This window comes from Cervus canadensis, chromosome 21, assembly GCF_019320065.1.
Source record: "Cervus canadensis isolate Bull #8, Minnesota chromosome 21, ASM1932006v1, whole genome shotgun sequence".
Taxonomy (NCBI): domain Eukaryota; kingdom Metazoa; phylum Chordata; class Mammalia; order Artiodactyla; family Cervidae; genus Cervus; species Cervus canadensis.
In genome coordinates this window covers 28,210,921-28,238,504 of record NC_057406.1, presented here as the reverse complement: position 1 = coordinate 28,238,504, position 27,584 = coordinate 28,210,921, and the positions used below count along the sequence as shown (strand labels likewise).

At 40.2% G+C, this 27,584-nt stretch overlaps 1 protein-coding gene across 8 annotated transcripts in view; it reads right to left on the bottom strand.

The window, feature by feature from the left end:
• Positions 1-27,584, bottom strand: part of PLEKHA5 (pleckstrin homology domain containing A5) — a 252,442-nt gene that overhangs the window by 115,033 nt on the left and 109,825 nt on the right. The window contains exon 1 of one of the 8 annotated variants that reach the window (XM_043440562.1): positions 8,884-9,145. The exons of 6 other annotated variants lie outside the window; for them this stretch is intronic. Coding sequence is in view for 1 of the 2 variants with exons in the window: in XM_043440561.1 (XP_043296496.1) it covers positions 2,815-2,867 (53 nt within the window). In the remaining variant the exon portion in view is untranslated. Of the gene's footprint in view, positions 1-2,814; positions 3,487-8,883; positions 9,146-27,584 lie in introns of those variants that run through there. One more of the 8 variants, XM_043440561.1, reaches the window with a different exon arrangement.

Sequence of the window (27,584 nt, the reverse complement as noted above, 5' to 3'; positions counted from 1 at the left end):
ACAGAGGAGCCTGGCAGGCTACAGTCCATAGGGTTGCAGAGTCTGAGACGACTGAAGCGCTGAGCACCCACACACGCATACAAATGAGATCACACGGTATTTGCCTTTCTCGGACTCGTTTCACTTAGCATAAATGCCCTCATGGTCCATCCATGTTGTTTCAAATGGGAATATTCCGTTGTGTGCATATGTATATGCACGTACATACAAACTGTATTTCCTTTATCCATTCATTCACTGATGGACGCCTCCGTTGTTTCCCTATCTTGGCTATTATAAACTATGCTGCAATGATCTGGGGTGGGTGGCAGTGCAGACAGCTTTTTGAATTAAGTGTTTTTGTTTCCTTTGGATAAATACCCAGAAGGACCTGTTAGATGAACATGGTGATTCTATTTTCAACTTTTTGAGGAACCTCCATACTGTTTCCTACAGTGGCTGCACCAACTTCCATTCCCACTAATGTGCACTGAGGGTTCTCTCCTCCACATCCTAACCAACACTCACCTCTTAAAACAAGTGATGATAGTGCTCTTAACAGGTTTGACTTGCAGTTCCCTGTTGAGCACATGTTCATGTACCTGTTGGTCATCTGTATGTCTTCTTTGGAAAAACATCTTTTCAGACCCTCTGCCGATTTTTTTAACTGAATGTTTTTTTGTGGGTTTTGTTTTTTTTTTGCCATTGAGTTGTATGAGTTCTTTATACATTTTAGATATTACTCCTTATCAGACACATGACTTGCTAATATTTTCTCCCACTGGGTAGACTGCCTTTTCATTTTATTGATGGTTTTATTATGCAGTTAGTCCCACTTGCTTATTTTGCTTTTGTTGCTGTTTTCTTTGGTGTTAGGAAAAGATTCTTTTTTAACGTTTTGGCCATTAATAACTATGCACTGGCTACTTCTTAGTATTGCAATTCTCCCCATGGGAATATTTGTTTTAGTGATTTTTTTTTTTAATACTTTGACTTCATGAGTGACTCCAATGATTGCTTTACTACAAAACCCATTCTGTTTTTTAACTTAGGAAATAAATATTGAAATTGCTAACATCAATAACGAAAGATTGAGGGCAGGAGGAGAAGGGGACAACAGAGCATGAGGTGGTTGGATGGCATCACTGACTCAATGGAGATGAGCTTGAGTAAACTCCATGAGTTGGTGATGGACAGGGAGGCCTGGCGTGCTGCAGTCCATGGGGTCGCAAAGAGTCGGACATGACTGAGCGACTGAACTGAACTGAACAGCCAGTAATTCGTCTGAGTGATATGTCGGACAGAGAAGAGTTTACTAGGTAGTGTTTTATACGTGTACCAGTGGTAAGAAGGTTGAAAATCTATCAACTATGCACAAAGTATATATTTTAGAAAACTGTCCCACAGAAGAGATTTTGGTTGTCTCTTATTAAATTCAGCTGCAAACCCCCATTTGCGTGATTTGCTCAGCATCATGTATTTCCCTTATAGGAGAGAAAGAAGGATTTAATTTAGTCTAAGAAAAATAGGATATCATAGTGGTTTGGCAGTTCTTTCTGCAACCCTGTCAAGAAGCCAGTATCATGACTTGGACTTTTACAAGGGCTGAGACCTTAAAACGTGCCTCACACCCACAATGCTGTTAGGCTGGAGCAAGGCAGAGAGATGTGCGGACTATGGAAGTGATTGTATTTCTCAAATTTAGGTACCAAACCAAACAGCAAACAGCTCAGATGTGCATGGACAACTCTTCAATATCCTTCCACTCCAACCAAAAAGAATACTCAATGTACATTCTCAATGCGGCCTTGGTTTCATTATACTATCAGACAATTATACTTTTCAACTTGTTTTAAAATTGAAGAGCTTTGCAAACTATCATATATAGGACTGATAAACAACAGGGTCCTACTGTAGAACACAGGGAACTATATTTAATATCCTGTGATAACCCATAATGGAAAAGAATGTATAACTGGATATAACTGAATCACTTGGCTGTATAGTAGGTATTAACAACATTGTAAATCAACTATACTTCAGTTAAAAAAAAAAACTGAAGCGCCTTTACCAATAGAAATTATGATGCTATATATGTCACTGTGAGACTCAGTCTCAAATGAGGTTTAAAAACCATGTCTGAAGTAGTGACTTTAGTTATTAAATATGATTTTTATTTATTAGTTATTAAATCAATTGGGTCTATGGTGATCCAGAGTAATTTTTAAAACACTGTTACATGTAAAGTTGATTAATGTCTTACGCAGATAACTATTTGGATTTATTTTCCTTTAAATAAAAAGGAAAAAAATGCTATGTTGAAATCTGACTACCACAATGACTGTTTCTGCAATTTATTTTTAAACTGAAAATATGCTGGCATGGAAAATTATGCCTGCAATTAAAGGCAGTGTTTTAAGAACAAAAGAAAACACTGAAAGTGCCATGCCTTTTCTTGAGAGAAATGGAATTCTTGAGCCTCAGTTATGTGAATAACCACTGAGTTAGCAATCTAAAAAGATTGCAATTTTTTTTCTTTTGCGAAACATGTAAAGTATATATTTCCTTTCCCCACATTTAGTTCTAAATGCCATTTGCCTTTAACTTCCAACTAACTGCTTCCAGACGTCCTGCTAAAACCTCAGTGATTCATTTACCCACATCTCCAAATTTTCCTTTCAGCCTTAACCCCTTATATTCTCTCCTTCCTCCTCCCATCATTCAGGAAATGGAGCATCTCAGATTTCTTGGGGGCTGGGAGTGGGGAGGGGGTATGGAACAAAGGATGCACCCTCTCTGATCCACACTCCCAACAAGAAATATAAAAATCATCACCTAAATAGCAACCACCGTGTGACATCACTCTGAGCGCAGCTCACACTCTCCATCTGAGCCTGCTGCACTGGAAACTTGACCAGCAATCCTCACACTGCCCCTCCAAGGTACGCATTACAGTCTTCACTCTACATGTGAATACACTGAGGCTCACAGCCTCACTTTTGTTCTCCATGTGTCAGAAGCCACATGGAGACCTGGTCCCCAAAGCTCCAGTTCTGTCTTTTTCAGTCTCCTTTTCCCTGCTTTCAACAGCCGCCCCTTCTTGACTCATCACGGCCAGTGAGACTTCTCAGTTCTGCTTCACATCTTCTCCCAAGTTTCTGCTCAATGGTAACTAAAACACAACACAACACAACACATCACATCACAACACTACCCTTTCCTTGCGCACACCATGGACACACACCCTCCTTCGCCTTCTCATGTCTCACTGCCTAGCATCACCCCAAGGCTATACCCATCTGAAGCACAGTAATGAAATCTTCACTGATTCCAATGGAATTTTAAACCCAGTGTTTCTTCTCCATCTTCTTATTCTCTACGGCTTTGCAATCATTCTCCATTCTCAGCTGCTCAGACAACATTATCACAATGTAAATGTAACCTCACATTTCCCTGATTATAGGTCCCAAAGAATTTAAGCACAAATAACATCAATAGTAAACAATGGGATTTTTACAAAAGCACCCAACAGGAATTGAAAACTTTGCTTTTCCCACTGGGAAAATAGGAGTATGATGTAACGCTGCAAGTACAAACCTGAAAGCATTATTATAGACTAGAACAAAATAAAGGAAAAAAATTCAAAATATGAGATTCACATACAAATTAATCTGTTTTAGTTTTTGCATTTACAGATAATTTCTACATCATCTTCTAAAAAAAACTTCCTAAATAAAACCAACATACTAATTTAGAATCTCAAAATAAATTTGACAATAGACTTTAAATAATTTTGGAATTAGAGAATTCAATTAACACCATGCTAGTTATGAACAAAATGAACCCAGCATGCTAGTAACTGTTATCCATCCTGAGTTTTATGGGACAGGTACATTTTAGACCACTTAATAAATCACATTATAAACAAAAATGCTTAAAATAATTTAGATAATTGTCTCACTTGGAAGTCATCTGAGTGATTCTTAAGAAGCTTTTAAATAGGGAGGTTAAATGACACTTTATGATTAAAACAGAAAAATGGCTCTTAGAATGTACAAGCTAATCCACCAGAGTCATTTTCTGTCATGCACTCAAGAATCAAGTGACATCTCTGGTTGCTATCCAGAAATTACCCTATGTAAGAAGCTCGCTAATGGCATCTCCATCACTGCCTTAGTCTAGGCTCTTAAGTCTCCCAAGGCCCTTAACAACATCCGAATTCATCTCATTATAATCAGGATATCCCCCATTTAGAGCATCCTCCACTGAACCTCAACTTCCTTCTATAAAACAGCAACTGAAACCAAAACAACAACAAACCTTATTCCAGAGGGCTTTTGAAAGGATCAAGTACCTAAGCACCACCATACGTTACCTAATAAAGCCGTCACTAAATAGTAAGTAGCCCAACTTGAATATGACATGTGGACGCAGGGTGGGTGGACGGGGAGGGTGGGACACACTGGGAGAGTGGGACTGACATATATACGCTGTGCTGTGCTTAGCTGCTCGGTCGTGTCTGACTCTTTGTGACCCCACGGACTGAGGACCGCCAGGCTCCACTGTCCGTAGGGATACTCCAGGCAAGGATACTGCAGTGGGTTGCTATGCCCTCCCTCCAGGGGCTCTTCCCAACCCAGGGACTGAACCCAGGTCTCCCGCCTTGCAGGCAGGTTCTTTACAGTCTGAGCCACCAGGGAGCCCAAGAAGACTGGAGTGGGTAGTCTTTCTCTTCTCCAGGGAATCTTTCTGATCCAGGAATCGAACCAGGGTCTCCTGCACTGCAGGCAGATTCTTTACCAGCTGAGCTAACGGGGAAGCCCATATCGATTTCACTCCCGTATGTAAAACAGATAGCTGGTGGGAAGCTGGTGTATCACACATAGAGCTCAGCATGGTGCTCTGTCATGACCTAGAGGGTTAGTGGGGGGTGAGGGTTCAAGAGGGAGGGCATATATGTATCCATATAGCTGATTGACTTTGTTCTACAGCAGGAACACACGCAATATTGTAAAGCAATTATATCCCAATTTAAAGAAATACATAATAAACATGAATGTGCTAGCAGAGTGAGGTTTCCTGAAGAGAAGTCAAATTATGTCACATCCTTGCTTTAAAAAGTTTTTGGCTCTCTGCACTATGTTTAATGTGAAGTACAACTATAATTTAATGAATTAGGAACCTGATAAGTTGATCAAAAGTTAAAGTTCACTGTTGAATGATCTATGTAAAAAGTCCTTGTAAAACCACACAAGAGTAAAAATGATCACAGGGTATATACTCCAGCAATTTCAAAGAACGTTTATTTGAAAAAGTAGTCACTTATTTAAAAAAACTATTAATTACAAAAGTCTAATGGAGTTTTAAAATAAAACTAAGCAGAATTCCAACTTAGGAACACGTCAGTAGTCAGAAATATTTTTGGCATTAAAGAGCAGTATTGTGGCATAACATACACACACACACACACACACACACAAACCTAAAATTTCCCTAATTCAGACAACTCTATTGCTCCCTAATGAATGCTAATTAGTAATGTTTTATTGTAACATGTATTAAATGGAGGATTACTATACCCCTCAGAAGGAAGCGAACAGCAAATTAGAAAAAGCAGAATTTAAGCACCATCTCCTTTGTTTTTTTGGATGGTTATACACTACTTTAAAAAGCTAACCTAGTTCTAAATAGGTTGCAAAAAAGATCCAATTACTATAGGTGAAACATTTTTCCCAACAGAATCAAGCGAAGTTTTTCAAATTAGGAAAAAAATTAGTAATTATTGAATTTGACTATTCTTCATTCATTATTTCCTTACTGCATAAGCGTTACCAAAAAAACCACTTCAAGAATAAAAAGGAAGCTACTGGTAAGTCAAATGATACCCCTATGTCACAAAGACATTTTAAGGAATGGTATGCCTTCAAAATGGCTGTATTTTCTGTGTAACTTAAGTATTTTCACTCACTCAGTATGAGACAGGCACTGGTGACACTTGGCCTTAACGATATTCTTACAAACAAACAGGAGGAGTAATTAACCAAAAACGAGCCTGATTTGGGGCTGATTTTGCTTAGTTAGAAAGGGGAAGAGCCGAGATGGTGGCCCAGAAGTGGATGCCACTTGAATTGAGCCTCCATGGGATCAGCAAGAATATTCAGATGTGACCAGAGTTTAGCACAGATGGAAGGGAGGGGGCACAGAAATGGGACTGAAAATCCAGGCTTTGAGTGACAGTATATTTATATATGATTTCCAAGTGGCGCAGTGGTAAAGAATCTGTCTGCCAATGAAGGAGACGCAAGAGATGTGAGTTCAACCCCTGGGTAGGGAAGATCCCCCGGACAAGGAAATGCCAACCCACTCCAGTATTCTTGCCTGGAGAATTCCACAGACAGAGGAGCCTGGTGGGCTACAGTCCATAGGGTAGTGAAGAGTCAGACAGGACTGAGCGCACACACACACACACACACACATATATATATCTAAAATTTCTATTATGCAATTTTAAAGCAGTGTATTTGTTCCACTGATATGTTCTCTGTCACTTCAATTTCAAAGGAATGCATCTTTTTAAACTCTGAAAAGGTCCAAAGAGTAATGCACTTATGTGATGCACACAGCACTTTAATTAAGGCTCAGTTTTGTCAGCAAATCATTATCCCTAAGTACTGAGAAATTTCTCACTTACAGATGAGGCAGAAGTCGGACAAAGATCTGACCCAGAATAGCAGGCAGGGCCCACTTCCCGCAGCAGAGACCCAGACACAGCGAGCACCGCCGGCAGTGAACTCCGATGGCCGCCTGCAGGCCACTGTGACGGCCGAGTGCTACTCAGGATATGCTTCCTTCTAACAGAGTGTGAAGCCACGGCACGCTACTAGATGGTTAGGATAACTAGTACGTTTTCATCACCACAGTAAAGATGAAAACTCTAATGCAAGGCTCAAGATATTCCCCTCATTCATTTAACTTGTGTAATCATTTATTCATGCCCAAACCTTCATTAAACATCTATTATGCATGAAGTTTTGTACTCTCCACCACTATGAAACAAAAATATAGTTCAAGACTATAATGGGCTTCAGGATACTGTTCCATCTGAGTTGACCAAGCCAAATCTCAAACTTGAAGAATACCACAATCATATTTTACTACCAGGCTTCAGTATTGCTTGGAATGAGTTCCTCAAAGAACACCTTATTCATGAACAGACAAGCACTTTATTCCCAGTGCTTTAGAGTTAAGTCAGGCTTTTATGTCAATTTCAGGTTATTCCCCCTGACCCCCACCCCAAGCTCTGCTCATCCTCCCTTCTTTTGTCAGATTTAATTTCCTGTTCACACAAAAAAGTTAAAGTAGCTTCTCTTCACTTGAACTCTAGTGGCATTTAGGCCAGTGACCTCTGAAGTCATAATGCCTCAAAAACATCATTGTTAAGAATGACCCAATATGTTTCAATTCATCGTTACTACAGTAATTTACTGATTAAAATATAGGCTATTTTAAAACCATGTTAAAATAGTTTAAGTAGATTTGAGATAAATTTTAAAAGCAATAAAAATATTAATGAGTTCTCTATATACTTAAAGCTTCTAGATTGGGGCAGAATTTGAAAATTCTACAACTTATGGAAAAAACTGGATCTTGAATTAAGCCTATCAAGTCAAACAAAATGAAGCTGAAACCCTACTTCTGTATCTCTCTGTTTCTAAAAATATAGAAGTATAATGTATTAGGAGTCATAATAAAGCAGTTATTGATATTTTTGTACATCCGCATATAAAAAACTGAGTTTGATCATTTCCTCTCTATAACTATCCTATTCATGTAAAAAAAAATATGTGTAAAGAGTCTCATTCTTTATTTGCTTCAAAAAACTGATGTGAAAATATTCAACATTATCTATAAAGAATTTCTATATTGTGTTTTCCTCAACTAGACATACAAAGTAAAAAGGACTGTTCTTTAAGAGAAAACTTTGTTTGAAAATTCTCCAAAAAACCTTGAAATAACAAGGCTGCCATTGAACTTGCAAGAGAAGAATTATGCCAGAAATGATAAAGCCTAAGAGTTTAAAGGCTTCAGTTTATTCTATATAAATAGTATGAAATAAAAATAATGTCACTCCTTCACTCAAAAGGGAGGAGGAGAAAAGCAAAATATAGTTACTCAAACATACACACACACAGTTTTACCCAACCTTCTGAAACTAATGATTTCAAAACTAACTCAATTTCTATAGTGCAATTCAAAGACATGAATTAATATTGCAAAAAGAAATCAATCTTTAAAAGGCATGTTGCCATCCTTTATAATCAAAGGCACTAGTAACTTACTGCTCTTAAATTTTAGGCTCACAAATGAAGATTCCTATTTTGAATCACATTGCTGACATAACCCCAAATAATTAATTAAAGAGCTGCTTCAGCCAATTTTTAATTAGTTCAGACTAGTGATATACTTTTTAATAAAAGCATTATGTAATGAGTACTGTTAACATCTCCAAAGGAACTTCTGAGAATTATTCATTTCTTTCTTGTGAAGTGAGAAACAAAAAATCAGTTCCTCTTCTGAATAAGTTAAAAAAAATAAATAAATGAAAATCCTTAGGCTTTCAAGCAATTTGCAACCACTGTGCTTTTATGTAGCTTCAAGTTAAGGAGAGACCAAAAGGAAGATTACATCTTCAAATGCTCAAGTCATTTGAAAAAAACCTCACAATGTATTTACATTTCTCTAAGAATATAATATTTCAGTTATAGAAATATCTACAATACGTAAATCCTGGCACTAGGGCTCTAAAGCTTACTTACCACAGGCTCATTAACTGAGAAAAGAACTACTGCTCATTTAGCCATCAGCTATTTATTATTACACATTAAAGTAACAAGCATTACTCACCAGCCTCCATCAAGATTACATTCAACTACAGGCAGAGGGGATACTGGAAGGAAAAGCAGACTGACTCCGCTGCTTTGTCTTGAGCAGCTCCCAAACGAGCGCCCCGGGGACCGAGCCCTCAGGAAAGGCACCGTGGCCGGGGGGCCGCCTGCCACTCTGCCAGTCTGCCACCGGACTGACGTCACGCCCCAGCATGTCACTGCGGCCGCAGACTGAGGCAGCTTCTCTGGAACAGTTTGTTGTGATTCTGTACGCCTTCCAGCCAGAGGAGTAGAGTATGATTTCAGTTCCCTTCAAGTTGGCACACAGCACAGGGTAAAATACCAGCATACGTGGCTGCCAACGGCTCGTGAAGAGTGTTCGGAGGATTTTTAAATAACCTTAGCTCTCAATAGATGTTTTCTGTTAAAACGATAAGCAAACCTATTCAAGTGATTCCTTTCAAAACATTTTTTGGGGGTTGCTGTTGTTTCCAGAGTTGATCCATATTTCAAAAAATTCACCCAATAAAAGGTACAAAGAAAGCTAAAATTGTGGAGACCTAAATGGGAAGAGAATCCAAGACCCAGGAAATATATATATGTGTGTGTGTGGCTGATTCACTCTGGTGTACAGCAGAAACCGCACAACATTGTAAAGGAACTATAGTAATAGTATTAGCTGCTCAGTTGTGTCCGACTCCTTTGCAACCCCGTGGACTGTAGCCCACCAGGCTCCTCTGTCCATGGGACTCTCCAGGCAAGAACACTGGAGTGGGTTGCCATTTCCTCCTCCAGGGGATCTTCCAGACCCAGGGATTGGTAGGTGGGTTCTTTACTACCAGTGCCACTTGGGAAGCCCTAAAATACTATTAAAAAAAAAAAATTACAACTGCCTTCAGTTCTATTACCTAAAATGATGAGAATAATAATGATAATGGTTGACCACATATTATGCCAAGCACTTTACAATCTCAGCTGAGCCTCAGAACCCAACGACCCAGTATCCGTAATTATCCCCATTTTACGGAAAAGACTGAGGCACAGAGTAGTTAGGGAACCTGCCCCGCCACAACGCTAGTCAGTGACTGTTGCTGTTCTTTAGTCGCTAAGCTGGGTCCCGTTCTTTGGTGACCCCATGGACCATACAGCCCACCAGGCTCCTCTGTCCATGGAATTTCCCAGGTAAGAACACTGGAGTAGGTTGCCATTTCCTCTTCCAGTGGGACTTTCAACCCAGGGATCAAACCCACATTTTCTGCACTGGCAGGCAATTATTTACCACTGAGCCACCTGGGAAGTCCAGTAAGTGAACTGAGCAGGACTCAAAACCCATACATCTGATCACTAAGTTATACCATTTTGCAGGAAAGATACCAGCTGTTAACATTCTGGTGAACAATCTTTTCGACCAGAGTGTGTGTATATAAACACACATTTATTCAATATAAGGAAATCAAACTATATATGCTGTTTTGCAACTCACTTTTTTAAATTCAGTAATATGCCATGGTCAGTTTTCCATATCAGTAACTATATTCTTAACTTTTCTTTTTTTGATGGCTGCCCATGACACTGATCTAAACCTGATTCCGATTGGACACTTAATTTAAAACTTTTTGTTATACACAGTGCTTCAGGTCAGGTCAGGTCAGTCGCTCAGTCGTGTCTGACTCTTTGCGACCCCATGAATTGCAGCACACCAGGCCTCCCTGTCCATCACCAACTCCCAGAGTTTACTCAAACTCATGTCCATTGAGTCGGTGATGCCATCCAACCATCTCATCCTCTGTCATCCCCTTCTTCTCCTGCCCCCAATCCCTCCCAGCATCAGGGACTTTTCCAGTGAGTTAACTCTTCGCATGAGGTGGCCAAAGTATTGGAGTTTCAGCTTCAGCATCAGTCCTTCCAATGAACACCCAGGACTCATCTCCTTTAGGATGGACTGGTTGGATCTCCTTGCAGTCCAAGGGACTCAAGAGTCTTCTCCAACACCACAGTTCAAAAGCATCAATTTTTCAGCACTCAGCCTTCTTCACAGTCCAACTCTCACATCCATACATGACTACTGGAAAAACCATAGCCTTGACTAGACAGACCTTTGTTGGCAAAGTAATGTCTCTGCTTCTTAATATGCTATCTAGGTTGGTCATAACTTTCCTTCCAAGGAGTAAGCGTCTGTTAATTTCATGGCTGCAATCACCATCTGCAGTGATTTTGGAGCCCCCCAAAATAAAGTCTGACACTGTTTCCACTGTTTCCCCATCTATTTCCCATGAAGTGATGGGACCAGATGCCATGATCTTGTTTTCTGAATGTTGAGCTTTAAGCCAACTTTTTCACTCTCCTCTTTCACTTTCATCAAGAGACTTTTTAGTTCCTCTTCGCTTTCTGCCATAAGGGTGGTGTCATCTGCATATCTGAGGTTATTGATATTTCTCCCGGCAATCTTGATTCTAGCTTGTGCTTCTTCCAGCCCAGCGTTTCTCATGATGTACTCTGCATAGAAGTTAAGTAAGCAGGGTGACAACATTCAGCCTTGGTGTACTCCTTTTCCGATTTGGAACCAGTTTGTCGTTCCATGTCTGGTTCTAACGGTTGCTTCCTGACCTGCATACAGTTTTCTCAAGAGGCAGGTCAGGTGGTCTGGTATGCCCATCTCTTTCAGAAAACAGTGCTTAAGGTAGCCTAGATACCTTTGTGCTTTCTTGTGTTTATCTGTGCAAGGTAATTCTTAGAAATGACACGGATAGGTCAAAGCATGTGTGTGTCTTCAACATCTGCCTCCTTGACACTCCAAAAAGAGGTAATAATTTATAACTTAATACGTTATACTTCTTTCCCACATAAAGGATACTGACAATTATTTTTCTTCCTTGTAAATCTAATAGAAAATACAGCTTTAATTGTGTTTGTGTGTTTTAGTTGCAAGTGAGGTTAAACCTTTCTTCATGAGCTTGTTCACACAGAAGGCAGTCCAGTTAATGGCTAGAAGCATGTAAGGTCTGGAGTCAGATGACTCTAAGACCAGCTCTTCTTCCAGGAGTTCTCAGACCACAGGCAAGTTACTTAGCTTCTCTATGCTTCAATTTCCTTATAGGGAAAATAAAGACAACAATTCAATCCTCAAGGGATTTTTGTGAGAATTAAATGAGAAAAGCCATGTAAAGCAATTGGAACAGTGCCTACCACCTAACAAGTGTTTAATTAAATGTTAACTCATATTTGATGACCAATCATATCTCTTCTGCATTTCATGCCCTTCAACCAAAAAGGTGATTCTTAATAAGACTACGGACAAACTATTTTATAAAATGTACTGAAAGTATCTTGTTAGCATGTTAATGACACAAAAATGTGAAGACACCTCAAAAGTGAGTTGTCTTACAATTAATCTAGCATGTAACATAGCCAGTGCTTAAAAAAAACCACTTCTTTCATATGAAACTGCAATAACAAAAATTAAAAATAACATTTCAAGTTGAGAAAACAAAACTGTTTCATCACATAGCTTGAAATATAGACAAGCAAGCCGATGCAGTTTGCTATAGCCAGAAGGGTTTGCATATGTTTTAGAATAGTAGTCAGTCATTCATGGATCTGCCCTATTTTTCTTTCCAAAGTGAAGATTTTGTGAATCTCAATTAGTCTCTGTTTAAACTTCTCACACTAAAAATGAAAACAAAACCCATTCTTGAAGACATTAAAGAAAAGTTAAAATAACTTTTGCTATAGTTCTGAAAGCAAAGGACAGTCCCTATTAAATGACACAAACCATAACAACCTTTAAGCACAATATATGAAGGTTAAAATGTATATTACTCCTACCCTAAGCCAATGTGACCTTGTGTTATGTAATAAAGTTCAACTGTTCACATCAACAGAGCAGGCAAAACAAAACACTTATAAAATGCACTAAGAAGGAAGCTATATATTTTTCTAGTAGATCTGGCTTAGCTGTAGTCATCGTTGTATACGCTCTAAAATTATCACCTCTGAAGGCAGACAATTCAGCAATCAAATGGCAGCATATGGAAATGGCAACTGAAACCAGTATTCTTGCCTGGAGAATCCCATGGATAGAGCAGCCTGACGGGTTAACAGTCCATGGGGCACAAAGAGTCGGACAGGACTGAGTGACTAACACTTATAATATGTTTACAGAATCGCAGTGCCTTGGTGGTGCTACACACGGCTGCCAGGAGAAAGCAATAATGAAGCAGCAGAGATCTGTCAAGAGACTCTGACAGATAACCAGGAACACCGAGAACTAACAAATTGACCGGATTACCAGGAACTCCAAAAACTACCACGCTGAGAGAGCGTTCGGTTTACGAAGTTACCAGCACCCTGCACTATTCCTCTAGGACCTGGGAGGCTCAGCCCTTCTGCCATCCCACCAGGGCTTACAGGACTTCCACAGGGGAAACAGGGTGCTCGGGCAAGGAACATAAAAGGGGGAATTAGATAAGGTCCCTCCTCTCAAGGCCAGAACAGCCTGGAACTGACAGAGAGAGCTGTAAACAGATCATTATAACATAACCTGATTTGCAGAGCACAGAAGAGGAAGTGGCTAACTGCCTGGGGGGATCTGGAAGAGGTTTAACAGAGGACAGTAAATGACAGTGGACGAACTCTTTCCAGAGGACATTGCAGTTAGAGGTACCAGTAGCTGTGAAAGCACAAATTTAAGATGCAATCTAAACTTGACACCTACAAAAGGCACCCAATTAACAGAAGGGGGAAAAAAAAGCATACCAATAGGGCAATTCTCACAAGCACCTGGTGAGATTTTGCCCTGCTTCTCCCCAAAGCCAAGGATGGCTAATTTAGCTTTTTACGATTCTACCCACACCACATTTTTAGGACAGGAAGCTAAGGGAGATTGTGGATATATGCCCCATTGTTTGCTGGAGCTAATAAATGCCTTTAAATCAGTAGAGAAGCCTAAATCTTGATTCATCCTGATTCTGTTTTCATCTATCTCTATGCTGTAGGGCAGGAACCATGCTTCGTTAGAAAGCCACAGAAAAACAGTCCAGCGAGGGCCTGCAAAGTACTTACCACCAAATCATGTGCTTCATTCAGAGCCCTCTTTAGGGCTGTTTGTGATAATGACTGAGGATTCAGTTGTGATAACTATCATTTTTTCAGTTCTCACTTCACTTCTCAGTGGCATTTAAAACTCTTGACCACTCTATTCTTAAAAATACCACCATGGACCCGGAACTATGTGACCTGGTTCCCCAGCCTTCACTTTGCAAGTCAGGCATGAAACTAAATGACTTGATCGAGCACCCAACTGTCTCTATAATTTGGTGCTAGCTTACTCATCACTAGCACCCAAAGCTGAAGCTCTTTTAATAGATGAGAAACAGACCTACCCGTGTTTTTTCCATACGGTCTCATAGTGCTGGCTAACGCAAAGCATTCAAACATCCCATCACTTGGTAACTGATTTTTACCTCCCAGGTCACTTAATGCAAAACTTCCAGGTCAGAAAAATACTACTACAGTGAGAAGACCACAACCACATACTCAACGATGCATAGTTCTTCTAAGCTACCGGGCAATTATGTGTCTCCCTGAGATAGCGGCAGACCCATAGGCTGAAGTCTCAGTCCCACGAGACTGCCCCCACTTTAGATACCATCACAAATCCAGGTTGTTATCTCTGCTTCTGACCCCTGCCTATAAATCAGGTTCAAATGAGCCTGTCTCAGGTTTGACTGATTAGCTTAAGAAGCTCACAGAACTCACAGAAACAGTTACTTAACATTTATTAATTTATTATAAGGAATATTGGGCTTCCCAGGTGGCGCTAATGGTAAAGAACCCGCCTGGCAATGCAGGAGACTTAAGAGATTGGGGTTCCATCCCTGGGTGGGGAAGATCCTCTGGAGGAGAGCATGGCAACCCATTCCAGCATCTTGCCTGGAGAATCTCATGGACAGAGGAGCCTGGCAGGCTGCAGTCTATGGGGTTGCAAAGAATCAGACACGACTGAACACATGCACATCAGGAATATTATAAAGGATACAAATATCCATATGGAAGGTACACAGGCATATAGTTTACAGAGGGAAAGTCAGAATACTGATGGCCTCGTTTTCCTTTCTCCCAAATTTCCAAATTAATTCATCCTGGCACATCAGCCACCATATCGTCACAACTTAAAGAGAAACCTCAAGGCAGCACTAATTACAAAAGTAAATTAAAAATACAGTCGTGCTTCAGTATCTTCATGGTCTTGGCTCCAGCACACCATCCATCCCCAAATTCATGGACTCTCAAGACCCTTATATAAGATGGCACGGTCTCTGCATATAACTTACACGTACAGCCCCCAGCGTATTTTAAATCATCTGCAGATTACTTACAATACCTGATACATTGTAAATGCTATGTAAACAGGCAAATTCAAGGTTTGCTCTTTGGTACTTTTTGGAATTCCATGCCTCGCCCCCCCAATATTTTTGATTCAGTTATTTGAATCAGCAGATACAGAATTCTCAGATGTGAAAGATTGACTTTAATTCGAAAATATGCTGTCTCTCCTACCCTCACTGTTGCTATTCAGTTGCTCAATCATGTCCAACTCTTTGCGACCCCCATGGACTACAGCATTCCAGGCTTCCCTGTCCTTCACCATCTCACAGAGCTTGCTCAAACTCATGTCCACTGAGTCAGTGACGCCATCCAGCCATCTCATCCTCTGTCATCCCCTTCTCCTCCTGCCTTCAGTCTTTCCCAGCATCAGGATCTTCTCTAATGAGTCGACTCTTCCTAATCAGATGACCAAAGTATCGGAGCTTCAGCTTCAGCATCAGTCCTTCCAATGAATATTCAGGACTGATTTCCTTTAGGATAGACTGGTTGGATCTCCTTGCAGTCCAAGGGACTCTCAAGAGTCTTCTCCAACACCACAGTTCAAAAGCATCAATTCTTCAGCACTCAGCTTTCTTTATGGTCCAACTCTCACACTCATACATGACTACTGGAAAAACCATAGCTTTGACTATACGGATTTTTGTCGGCAAAGTAATGTCTCTGCTTTCTAATATGGTGTCTAGGTTTGTCATAGCTTTTCTTCCAAGGAGCAAGCGTCTTTGAATTGCATTATCCTCATTATCTTCTCTTAAAAGGTGAAAATCAGGCAAAGAGTAAATTAACTCACAGAAACTGAACACTCACACCAAGTGATAGCCTGAGATAGATTCCAAACGTTCCATGGACTTACTGCACAGGTAACTCCATCACCTGAAGCTCAAGATAGAAACAAATTCGACACCACAAAGGAAGACAATCACTATGAATATAGGGAGACAATCACTATGGGTATCAACCCTCACTTGACAATGACATAACAGTTCAGATATTCTCGATTCACTACCTTCAAACTGTTCAAGGGTTGTTCCATGCAACCAGTTAGGTTTTCTATTAGGGCTAAAATTTCATAACACAGCAAACTCTGAAAATGTAGTTGAAAGAGCTGAATGATTTAAGAATCAGATTAATCCACAAACACCTGCTCAGGAAGGAACCAATTATAACAGAAAAGTCCTTCATACCACGAGAGTTTTTTTCCCCAGGGAGTGGAAGCTACTAAATATACTTGCTTACTAACAGGACTCAAAACCTTCTAATTTGAAAATATCTCTCAAGGCATTGATGAGCAACTTGGCCCTTAAAGGCCAGTTAATAAGATACTGATTCAGCCATTTTATAATCACTTTATTTCTTCTGATCCTTTCAAAACTGCTTTCATTTTTTGGGTGAGATTGGTAGCTATGACTTCCTCATAAACTGTGTCGTAATTTCTGTATCTCAACAATTTATACACTTTTTCCGTCCAGCTCAAATGTTATCTCCTTGGAGAGATTTCCTCCAATCTCCTTCACTCAGGATGCAGTATATATCAGGAACATATAGCAAACCAAAAAATCTGCAGTCATATACACCTACATTTCAAAGACTCTGTCAGTAGAGATGTTTGTAAACTATTCAGCAACATAAATAGAATATAACTAAACAACAACAAAAATATACTCATGAAAAGTGGACTAATAATTTTACAGATTGATAAAACTAAATAAAAACCAAAATGAGAGCAACACTCTAAAAGGCAACAAAGATGTGGGCATTAACACTGATTATCTTCCTTCCCTTTCACAACTATCAAATGACATCTCAGCTTCTGAGCTATAGGTGAAATGTCTGGTTATATTTACATCTCCTTTGAATATGTGAACTCTCAAACTATCTCTGGGTGTTTTCTCTTGATAGGGGGAAAATGGATTCTGAGTAGTCAATTTTTTTTAATAGGCTCTGGAATCTTTAACTGTATTTTAACTGTAACCAATAAAATTCTAGAAAGGTTCCAGGTCAAAGTATATGCCTGCCACAAATATAGTATGAAAACTTAACTGATTTGGTATACTTTAAAAATGCAGTGCTAACTAAGATACATCTAATTTCCTTGTCAAGGTCCTAACTTCAATTCTGGATAAATGTATATTTTTGAACGATAGTTTGTGACTTATCCTCTACTTGGATATAGACTGATTTTCATTCTTAAAGAAATTATAAACTCTAACTGGTTTTCTATAAAAGCCTGATGTACCAACAAAACATCTATTATTCAAGTACTAGGTCGATTCTACACTTAAGCCATCTGCCTGGAGGATACATGGTCTGTTTTTGATGCAAGAATAGAATCAAACATATGACAATGTCACTAGTTTCATTATCATCAAAAAAACAGGCCTCAGAGAAACTTATTATAATAGCTGCTTTGTGCGTTGGCTTCATCAACTCAATAGGAGTATTGCTCACCCATTTGCAAAGAGGGTAGAAAAGATGCATGTTCTTAATCTTAAATGTTTTACTACCACAAAACAGGGTGAAATCCATTATGGAGACTCATAATTGAGACACAGCCTGGGGACCAAAGAGACTTTTAACATCTACAACTGACTCAATGAAGGGTCCTGCCAAGTCATCCTTTTCTCATCATGATTATACAACACACACACAATCAGGTGGTCTTGTGGCAAAAACTCCAAGACCATTTGCCTGCGACGTTCGAGGTATGAGTACTCTCCCTTAAAAAACAAAACAGCTTTAACTTGCTACACTTCTACACTCACATTTCTGGCAATGAATGGGTAAGTAATTCCTTTGTCTGTTTTTATACCTCATTTGTACAGACTCCTTAGCCTACAAGTTTTTTCCTTTCTTTTAAATGAGAATACCTTATTTCAGAAGTTCACTGGAAACGTTCTACATACCGCTGTCTAGCGTTCAAACAACCTGGGCTGAGATTTAATTTCCTTGGCTGCTATTAGATTTTTTTTAAAATTCATTTAACAAATACTTAATGAGGATATCACTTCTTCTGTAGAAGAAACATTTGCGTGGCTCCTGCAGGAGAAGTAAACAGAAAGAGAACTGAAATGTCCAAACTAGTTGTTGGTGAGTAACTATTAACACATATGGAGAAGGAAATGGCAACCCACTCGAGGATCCTTGCCTGGGAAATCCCATGGACAGAGGACCTTGGCGGGCTACAGTCCATGGGGTTGCAAAAGAGTCGGACACAACTTGGTGACTAAGTAAGAACTGCTACATAAACAATACATAAGTAAGAAAATGAGATCTTCTAGCATAAATGGATTCTGGAAACAGACTGTCTAGGTTAGAATCTTAGATCAGGCCTTAGGAAAACTACTGTACCTCTTCTGTGCCATTCATCACTAAAATGGACATAACAGCAGCATCTTCCTCATAGGATCTTTCCAAGGACTAGAAGAATGCCAACATTAAAGCCCTTCTAGAAGTATTTGACACATAACTAGAGCTCATCAAGCAACTACAATTACTGTTCTGAAAGACACATGGATCAAAAATGCAGAGACAAATGTACATGAACTTTGAGCCTAAATGCAGAGAGAATGGGTAGAATCAGAAGGGTAGAAAACAGAAAAGTCATGATGAAAAAACACTGTAGTAAAAATGACTTTGGTGATGTCCGGCTTGGTCATAACGCAGTGGTTTAGAAGGTGGGTGTTCAGAAGGCTGGGTGAAGAGCAGGGTTGAAGGTGTGAACAGCAGACAAAGGAGCCTGGGCGTCACGTAGCAGGCCATGAGGAGTTGCTAAGGAGGGGGTACGATCAAAGATTAATCAAACAGGGGTCGGTGAAGGTTTGGATTTTTCACAAATGCCCCTGAGGAAGTGGATTTTCCCATAAAGCAAGTTTGTTTACTGCAAAATAGGACTTATACTAACCAGCTCACCAGCACGAACAGAAAATGAAGCTGGCGTCTAAGTGGGCTCCCACTGTCTGGAGATGAATGAGTCAACAAATGAATGGGAAAGAAGATGAGATTTGATACTGATTTGAAAACAAGCTGACTCAGTTCATGACAAATAGATGGGGAAAAAAATGGAAACAGTGACAGACTTTATTTTCTTGGGCTCCAAAAATCACTGCAGACGGTGACTGCAGCCATGAAATTAAGACGCCTGCCCCTTGAAGGAAAGCTATGACAAACCTAGACAGCATACTGAAAAGCACATCACTTTACCGACAAAGGTCCGCATGGTCAAAGTTATGGTTTTTCTAGTAGTCCTGTATGGATGTGACAGTTGGACCATAAAGAAGGCTGAGAGCAGAATTGATGCTTCAGAACTGTGGTGTTGGAGAAGACTCAGCAAGGAGCTCAAACCAGTCAATCCTAAAGGAAATCAACCCAGAATATTCACTGGAAGGACTGATGCTGAAGCTAAAGCTCCAATACTTTAGCCACCCGACGCAAAGAGCCTACTCTTTGGAAAAAAATTCTGATGCTGGGAAAGACTGAAGGGAGGAGAAGGGGATGATAGAGAATAAGATGGTTGGATGGCATCACCAACTCAAGAGACATGAGTTTGAGCAAGCTCCAGGAGACGGGAAGGATGGGGAAGCCTGGCCTGCTACAGTCCATGGGGTCACAAAGAGTCAGACATGACTAAGTGGCTGAACGACAACAGTTCATATTCCTGTTTAGATTTTCAGTGAAAACGTGCCAGTGAGCTCGCAATACAGCTGACCTCTGGGAACTGCCGATGTGTAGTTATCCACCACCCAGTCTCCCATTCTTATACAGCTTCATTCGGGGAAGCAATGCCCCCAAATAAAGGATTCCCTTCCCTGGCTTCCCTGCAATCAGGTAAGATCACATTACTAAGATACAGCTGTGAACAGGTGCCACGTGGGGCCCGGGAAAGGATGCTTAAAGGGAGCGGACTTAGATAGGTAATGAATGCTTTTTGGCTCTCCTGGTTTTATTTCTCCTGGATGGAAGGACAGCCACTTCAGGACACAAAGTAACCTTGAGAAAGGAAGTCTCATGCTAGGATGGTGAAGTAGGAAAATGGAAGGATTCTAGAGCCCTGATTCCAATCCTAGAAGGCTTGTCTCTGAGGATGCTGTACTTGAAAGGGGAAACTACTCTTCAGCAGGTCAATCCCATCATAGTCAAACAGACTTCCCACGTAACACAGCTAGCCACTGAATGTTACTACAACTCACTGCAACTGAGGTCACGTAACAACTATGTCCCTAAACTCAGGGGTCCACGCAGCTCTGTTACCATCGCTAGACTGATGTCAGGGATGTCTTGGTTCTCGTACCTGGCCCAGAACTTGCTGCAAAGTAGTCAATCAAGAGGGGGTTCTCCAGGGTGATGAAGCTATGGGGAGAGGGTCTGGGACCTGTCAGCAGCTATTGTTCTAGCTGTGGAGGAAGGGCTGAGATAATAAGACCAAACACAGAGAAAAGCAGCAAAAACCCTACAAGTTAAGCGTTACTGCTTCCAAACCCTACTGCCACTCCCCAGAGTTGCATCTGTGGCTTCTACAGAGTTTGAGTATATAAACTCCTACAGAGTTTGAGTATATAAACCAGCTAATTTCTCCCGCCTAAAGGTCAGATTTCCATAACAAAAGAGTCCTGTGTAAGACAATGTATTTAGGAAATGGCATAGTGATTTTCAAGGTATACAAAACAGAACAGGAAAGAAAATAACAACATAAAGTCCCTTTAGGGACTTCCCTGGTGGTCTAGTGGCTAAGACTCTGTGCTCCCAATGCAGGGGGCCTGGGGTCGATTCCTCGTCAGGGAACTAGATCATGCATGTCGCAAGACCTGACACAGCTAAATAAATAAATAAAAATTTTTTAAAAATCCCGTTCTTCAAATTGTAAAATATTTGCTACGTCTAAACAAAGCTGCTAAATAAACAGGGCAGAGAGAACAAAGGACAAGTTCAACAATGATACTTTCACATATATTTCATGTTTTTGATAATCAACGTTTCAGCATCAATTTAGCTTCTGAAATGTGAAATTCAAATACTTTATTATCAGCAAAAAAAGAGCAGTAGTAATTAAGAGTTCCAGATAACTGAGAAATTTTAGACATTTGCTCTAAGCCAGTAGGTTTCTAAACTCAAATTCTGGTTGACTCAGAATCATTAGAGAGCTGGTGTTTTTACCTATAAAATTTCCTGAGTTTTACATGTAGGAATTATGAAGTATACTAAGCTGTTTTTTTTTTTCTCCCCACATTTTAACAAAACATTTTCTCTCTATGCTTTGGTATGAGTTAGGATGTCTTCAGCAACAGAATACTCAATTAAAAAGTGGCTTGAGACTTCCCTCGTGGTCCAGTAGCTAAGATCCAATCCCTGGTCAGGGAACTAGACCCCATATGCCACAACTAAATAACCGCATACCATAACAAAGATCAAAGATCTCAAGTGTGGCAACCTGAAACAGCCAAATAAATAACAATGTGCTCACAGTCACTCAGTTGAATGTGACTCTTTGCGACCCCATGAATTGTATCCCGCCAGGCTCTTCTATCCATGGGATTTTCCAAGCAAGCATACTGGAGTAGGTTGACATTTTTAACAATCAATACTGTTTTAAAACTGGGTGCTATATTTAAAATGGAAAATCAACAAGGATCTACTGTATAGCACAGGGAACGCTGCTCAATGTCATGTGGCAGCCTGGATAGGAGTGGGGTTTCGGGGAGAACGGATACACGTATATGTATGGCTGAGTCCCTTTGCCGTCTGCTTGAAACTATCACAATATTGCTAATCAGCTAAACGCCAGTATAATATAAAAAGTTGTTTGTTTGTTTTTTAAACAGTGGCTCAAACAGGAAAAATTCAGTATCTCAAATGGCAAGAAGAGGCAGAGCAGTCTCTGGGATGACTTAGTTCAGAAGCTCAATCATGCCATGACCCTTGGGTGGGATCCTCTGAGTCCCTTACTTTTTTCTCATGGTTCCACAGTGGCCACTGCAGCTCTAAGAATTGTGCTCTCATGGTAAAAAAGGGAACGAATTCTTGTCTTAGGCTCCTTTTTTAAGAAAATGAAGAAAACTTGCACAGTTCTTCAACTTAAACCAATAACTGGCTTACGGCCTAGGACTAACTCCCTAAGAATAATTATGATCTATACCCTAGGACTGAGGAGACTCACTTTCCCAGACACATGGAAGAAACAACTGTCAGAACAAGGTCTGGACTCTCTCCAATAGGAAGAAAGTTGGAGGGATGTGTGGACAGCAGATTGGTAGGGACCAAAAGGGTCCATCACATTCTGTGACAAAGTAATAAGCCATGTTTAAACCAACTGAAATGTAATTCAGCAGGGAGAAACCAGTTCAATGCAGTAAGAGACTGGAAAACCTTAGCAATGAGCAAGCAAAGGCAGATCAAGCTGCCAGCTTTGGTTGGAAAGATTCCCTGGAGAAGGAAATGGCAACCCACTCCAGTATTCTTGCCTGGAGAATCCCATGGACAGAGGAACCTGGTGGGCTACAATCCATGGGGTTGCAAAGAGTCAGACACAACTGAGTGACTAACACAAACACACAAGCTGCCAACAGAAAAAGAAACAAAAGATGCATCCAACTGAAAACGGGAAGGATAGAAAGGTGCCTACTTTCTTAGGCAGTGAAATTACTGTCAATCAAATAAAAAACTGGATTTGAAAACTACTAGTCAGGAATGTTTTCCTATTGAAACCAACCTGTGTGTCCATTACTACTCTGACTGTTACGTCAGTTAAATATTTCAAAAATGCTATTTACACATTAGATATAAAAGACAAAATACGAAAGGAATAGATACCCTAACAAATAACAGAGCACATTCAGTTCTTAAATACTGTTCTTAAAACTTTTGTTCAGGTGCCTGAGGATCAATGGCATAACAGTATGGATACTTAAACACAATCTTTAGATATGGGCCACTTTCATAGGCTTCCATTGAAAAATTAAAAAAAATATATATATACTAGTTTTTTTGGACCCAAAGATAAAACATCCTGATTATTCAGAATTCCATCTGAAAGTCCCAGTGTCAATTTGAGGGCCCAGCATAAATACGTAGTATTGTCAGGAATGTAAAAATTCAGCTGCTATGGAAAACACTTGAGTTCCTCAAAAAGTTAAACGCAGAATTAAAATTACCTTATTACCTACCAATTCAACTCCTAGATATATACTTCGAAGAATGGAAAACAGGAACTCAAACAAATACTTGTATGCAAATGTTCCTAGGGGCACGCTTCACAAAAGTCAGAAAGTGGAAACAACCCAAACGTCCATCAGTGGGTCAATGAGTAAAGAAAATGTACCACATACATACAATGGAACATTATTTACCCACAGATGCTACAACATGGCTGAACCTCAAAACCATTACGTTAAGTGAAAAAAGGCAGACACAGAAGGTCACATACTGAATGTCACATTCATAAGGAATACTCAGAGATTACTCAGCGAAGGTAAAGTCATAGAGACAGAAAGCTGACTAATGACTGCCAGGGACTGGGGTAGAAGGAAGAAATTGGGAGCAATGGCTTACTAGGCACAGGGTCTCCTTTTGAGGCGATGAAATTATTTTGAAACTAGCTAGAGGTGATGGCTGTCTACCACTGGGAATAAACTGAATGCCACTGAACCATAGGCTTTTAAATGGCTTATTTTATGCTGCATGAATTTTAAAAATATTAAAAAATAACTGATATAGCTGTAATATGAAATATGTGAAGATCTGAAGGAAGACGTGCAATTAGAATTTAGTCGATACTGATCAGGAGTACTTCAGCCTGCTACAATACAGAACAGCATTCTACAATTCTTCCTCCAATTGGATATAATCTGGGATCTTTCTCATTACATACAACATTCTAGGATTTAATATGTGAATCTACATTCTGAATTTCAAATTAATTCTCACAACACAAATGCCCATTCAGCTCATTTAGGAAAAAGCCAAGTTAAAAAGCATTCTGATCTAAATCACAAATGAAAGAGAACCTAATTATTTACCGTTACGGGGAGCCCTAAGGAAATTTCTTGGTAGTTTAGGACCCTCTAACAGCACTTTATAGCTGTTTTTGCTTCTCAAGAGAAAGATGGAATAAATAGACTGTTCGTTACCACTGTTGTTTGAAAAGGAAGGTTCTATGGGTCACCAGAGTGGTCCATCCAGGAAGGCAGACCATACAGTACGGTGTAACAAGGGGAAAGAACAAGCAACATTTGCAACTCTGTGCCAAAACTCTACATGTTCTGAAAATAAAACTCCATATTTGGAGCTTTCCTGGTGGTTCAGTGGTAAAGACTCCTTCTGCCAATGCAGGAGACATGGGTTCAATCCCTGATACAGGAAGATTCCACATGCTGTGGAGCAACTAAGTCCGTGAGCCACAACTCCTGAGCCCACGTGCTGCAACCACTGAGCTTCTGTGCCTGAGAGCCTGTGTTCTGCACCAAGAGAAGCTGCTGCAGTAAGAAGCTGACACGCCGCAGCTAGAGAGAGGCCCTCACTCACCGCAACCAGAGAAAAGCCCATGCAGCAACGCAAGACCGAGCCCAGCCAGAGATAAACCGACAACAGCAACAACAAAAAAGCCCAACTCCACGCTTGCCTGGAAATCTCCATCCAGAGGAAGCAACCCCAGCAGTCCTGGGGCCAGGAAATATCTGGGTACTGAGATGCTCACCCTGGGATCAGCAGAAGAGGCAAAAGCCAGGTACCACCTGGCACTTCACATGGAGAGCATGAAGAGACCCTCTTTGTGGGTGTCTGTCCCTTATTGTCTTACAAGTGCTGTTGCATTGTGGCTGAAAGAGAACTCCAATGCTGACAGAATCTAATACATTTATAAGCTACAAAGCATACATATAGACTTTATTTTCTTGGGCTACAAAATCACTGTAGATGGTGACTGTAGCCACAAAATTAAAAGACACTTGCTCCTTGGAAGAAAAGCTATCACCAACCTAGACAGTATATTAAAAAGCAGAGACATTACTTTGCCAACAAAGGTCCATCTAGTCAAAGCTATGATTTTTCCACTAATCATGTATGGATGTGACAGTTGGGACTATAAAGAAAGCTAAGCATTGAAGAATTGATGCTTTTGAACGGTGGTGTTGGAGAAGCCTCTTAAGTGTCCCTTGGACTGCAAGGAGATCAAACCAGTCAATCCTAAAGAAGATCAGTCCTGAATATTCATTGGAAGGACTGATGCTGAAGCTGAAACTCCAATACTCTGGCCACCTGATGTGAAGGGCCAACTCTTTGGAAAAGACCCTGATGCTGAAGGCAGGAGGAGATGGGGATGACAGAGGACGAGATGATTGGATGGCATCTCCAACTCGCTAGACATGAGTTTGAGCAAGCTCTGGGAGATGGGGAAGGACAGGGAAGCCTGGTATGCTGCAGTCAATGGGGTCACAAAGAGCTAGACACGATGAAGCAACTGAAGAACAACAACAACAACAAATTTCACAAGTCAACGGCACAAATTTTACTTTTAAAGTGTACTTATTAAAGCCACAGAATTTAAGTATTGTCATATTAACATCCAATGAATATTCATTGGAAGGACTGATGCTGAAGCTCCAATACTTTGGCCACCTGATGCGAAGAGCTGACTCATTGGAAAAGATCCTGATGCTGGGAAAGATTGAAGGCAGAACGAGACGGGGATGACAGAGGATGAAATGGTTGGATGGCATCATCGACTCAACGGGCATACGTTTGTGCAAACTCCAGGAGAGAGTGAAGGACAGGGAAGCCTAGTCCATGGGTTCGCAAAGAATCAGACACAAGTCAGCAACTGAACAACAACACCACCACATTAATTTTACAGTTATGCGGAAAGGGTCATCAGCAACATTTTAGAAGCAGGAATCAAAATTAGGCCAGAATCAACTCACTGCAAAGCTATTCGGATAAAATCCCAGATGTGATGTGCACAATAATTGAAGGAAACAACAACAAAATATCTCACACACATAAAGTATTCTTCCTGCCTCAGTAAAACAAATAAATATTTATCTAGCAACATCTTTTGGATTATATGAGCTGATCCACTGAGCAAAATCTTAGGCCAAGCAAACTGGCAGCTACCTCCCCGAAGCGTGGAGTTGGATGGAGTGACCGCCACTGGCAGGGAGGGCAGACACTCCCCGCCCCAATGGCATTACGCCTGACCCACTGCACGTGTTTACAGTATCCACCTGGCTCTCAGGCATTCGGGCGTGTCATCCCAGGATTAAAAGAGTAACTAAAATGAAACCTGACATGTCTCTGTTTTAAAAAATATTTACGTACACTTCTGGGTCTGACTCAAGCATGTTATTTTCTCTGGCACTGATTTTTCACCTCCCTTCTTGATGTACTGTTAACTTAACTGTCTTTTTGTTACAAGCCATTTCAAATTCTTCATGGCAAGAGGTGGTTTGTGAATGAACGGAAGTTTCTAGTGCTTGAACCAGCTCAGCGCTCATTCACTACTTCAATTAGCAATGATTGAGTGTGCTTGGCAAGAGGGGCTGATGTGCACCCATACGAGGGAGCACACATACAACTACACTGTGTAATTCCCGCAGCTAAAAACAAACGCATCATTAAATTAGGCGATGCTTACTACATCTTCGAAGATACTTCTATCAAGATTTTTATAAACTACAGAAATGTTTGGTGTACAAAACACATAAAATTGTTACACACTAATTAGGCATTAATTATGAAATGAACACAGACATGCCTAAACCCAAATCATCTGCTAACTCTGGAAAAATTTTAAAAAATGTATCTGCATGTGAGGATGTTTGTAACCTATAATTTCAAAGAGAGTTGGGCAGTTAATAGAATATTTTTTATTAACCAAAGTCCACAGCTTAGTCAGAGTCCCTTAGCTGTTACCTAATGTCATTTTTCTATTTCAGAACCCCACCCAGGGTACCATGTTATCTTCGGTCATTGTGCCCTCAGGCTCTTCTTGGTTGGGACACTTTTAGGAGTTTCCCTGTTTTTCCTGATCCTAGAGTGTTTATATACAGTGTCTTTTTTAAAAAATTAATTTATTTTTTAATTGAAGGATAATTGCTTTATAGAATTTTGTTGTTTTCTGTCAAACACCAACATGAATCAGCCACAGGTGTGTACACAGTCTTTGTCTTTAGTCTTACAGACACTGTTCACTTTCAAAGTCACTTTGGTCCATAACTTTCTGACCCAGTAAGGTTGTGTCATAAATCTGTAAGAGTTAGCTTCTTTTATCACAGTTTGCATCCTGTCCTGTGATTCCCTAAGTGATTTTTAGAATATGCATAGAGTTTTGTTTCACACTGTGTGAGTAAA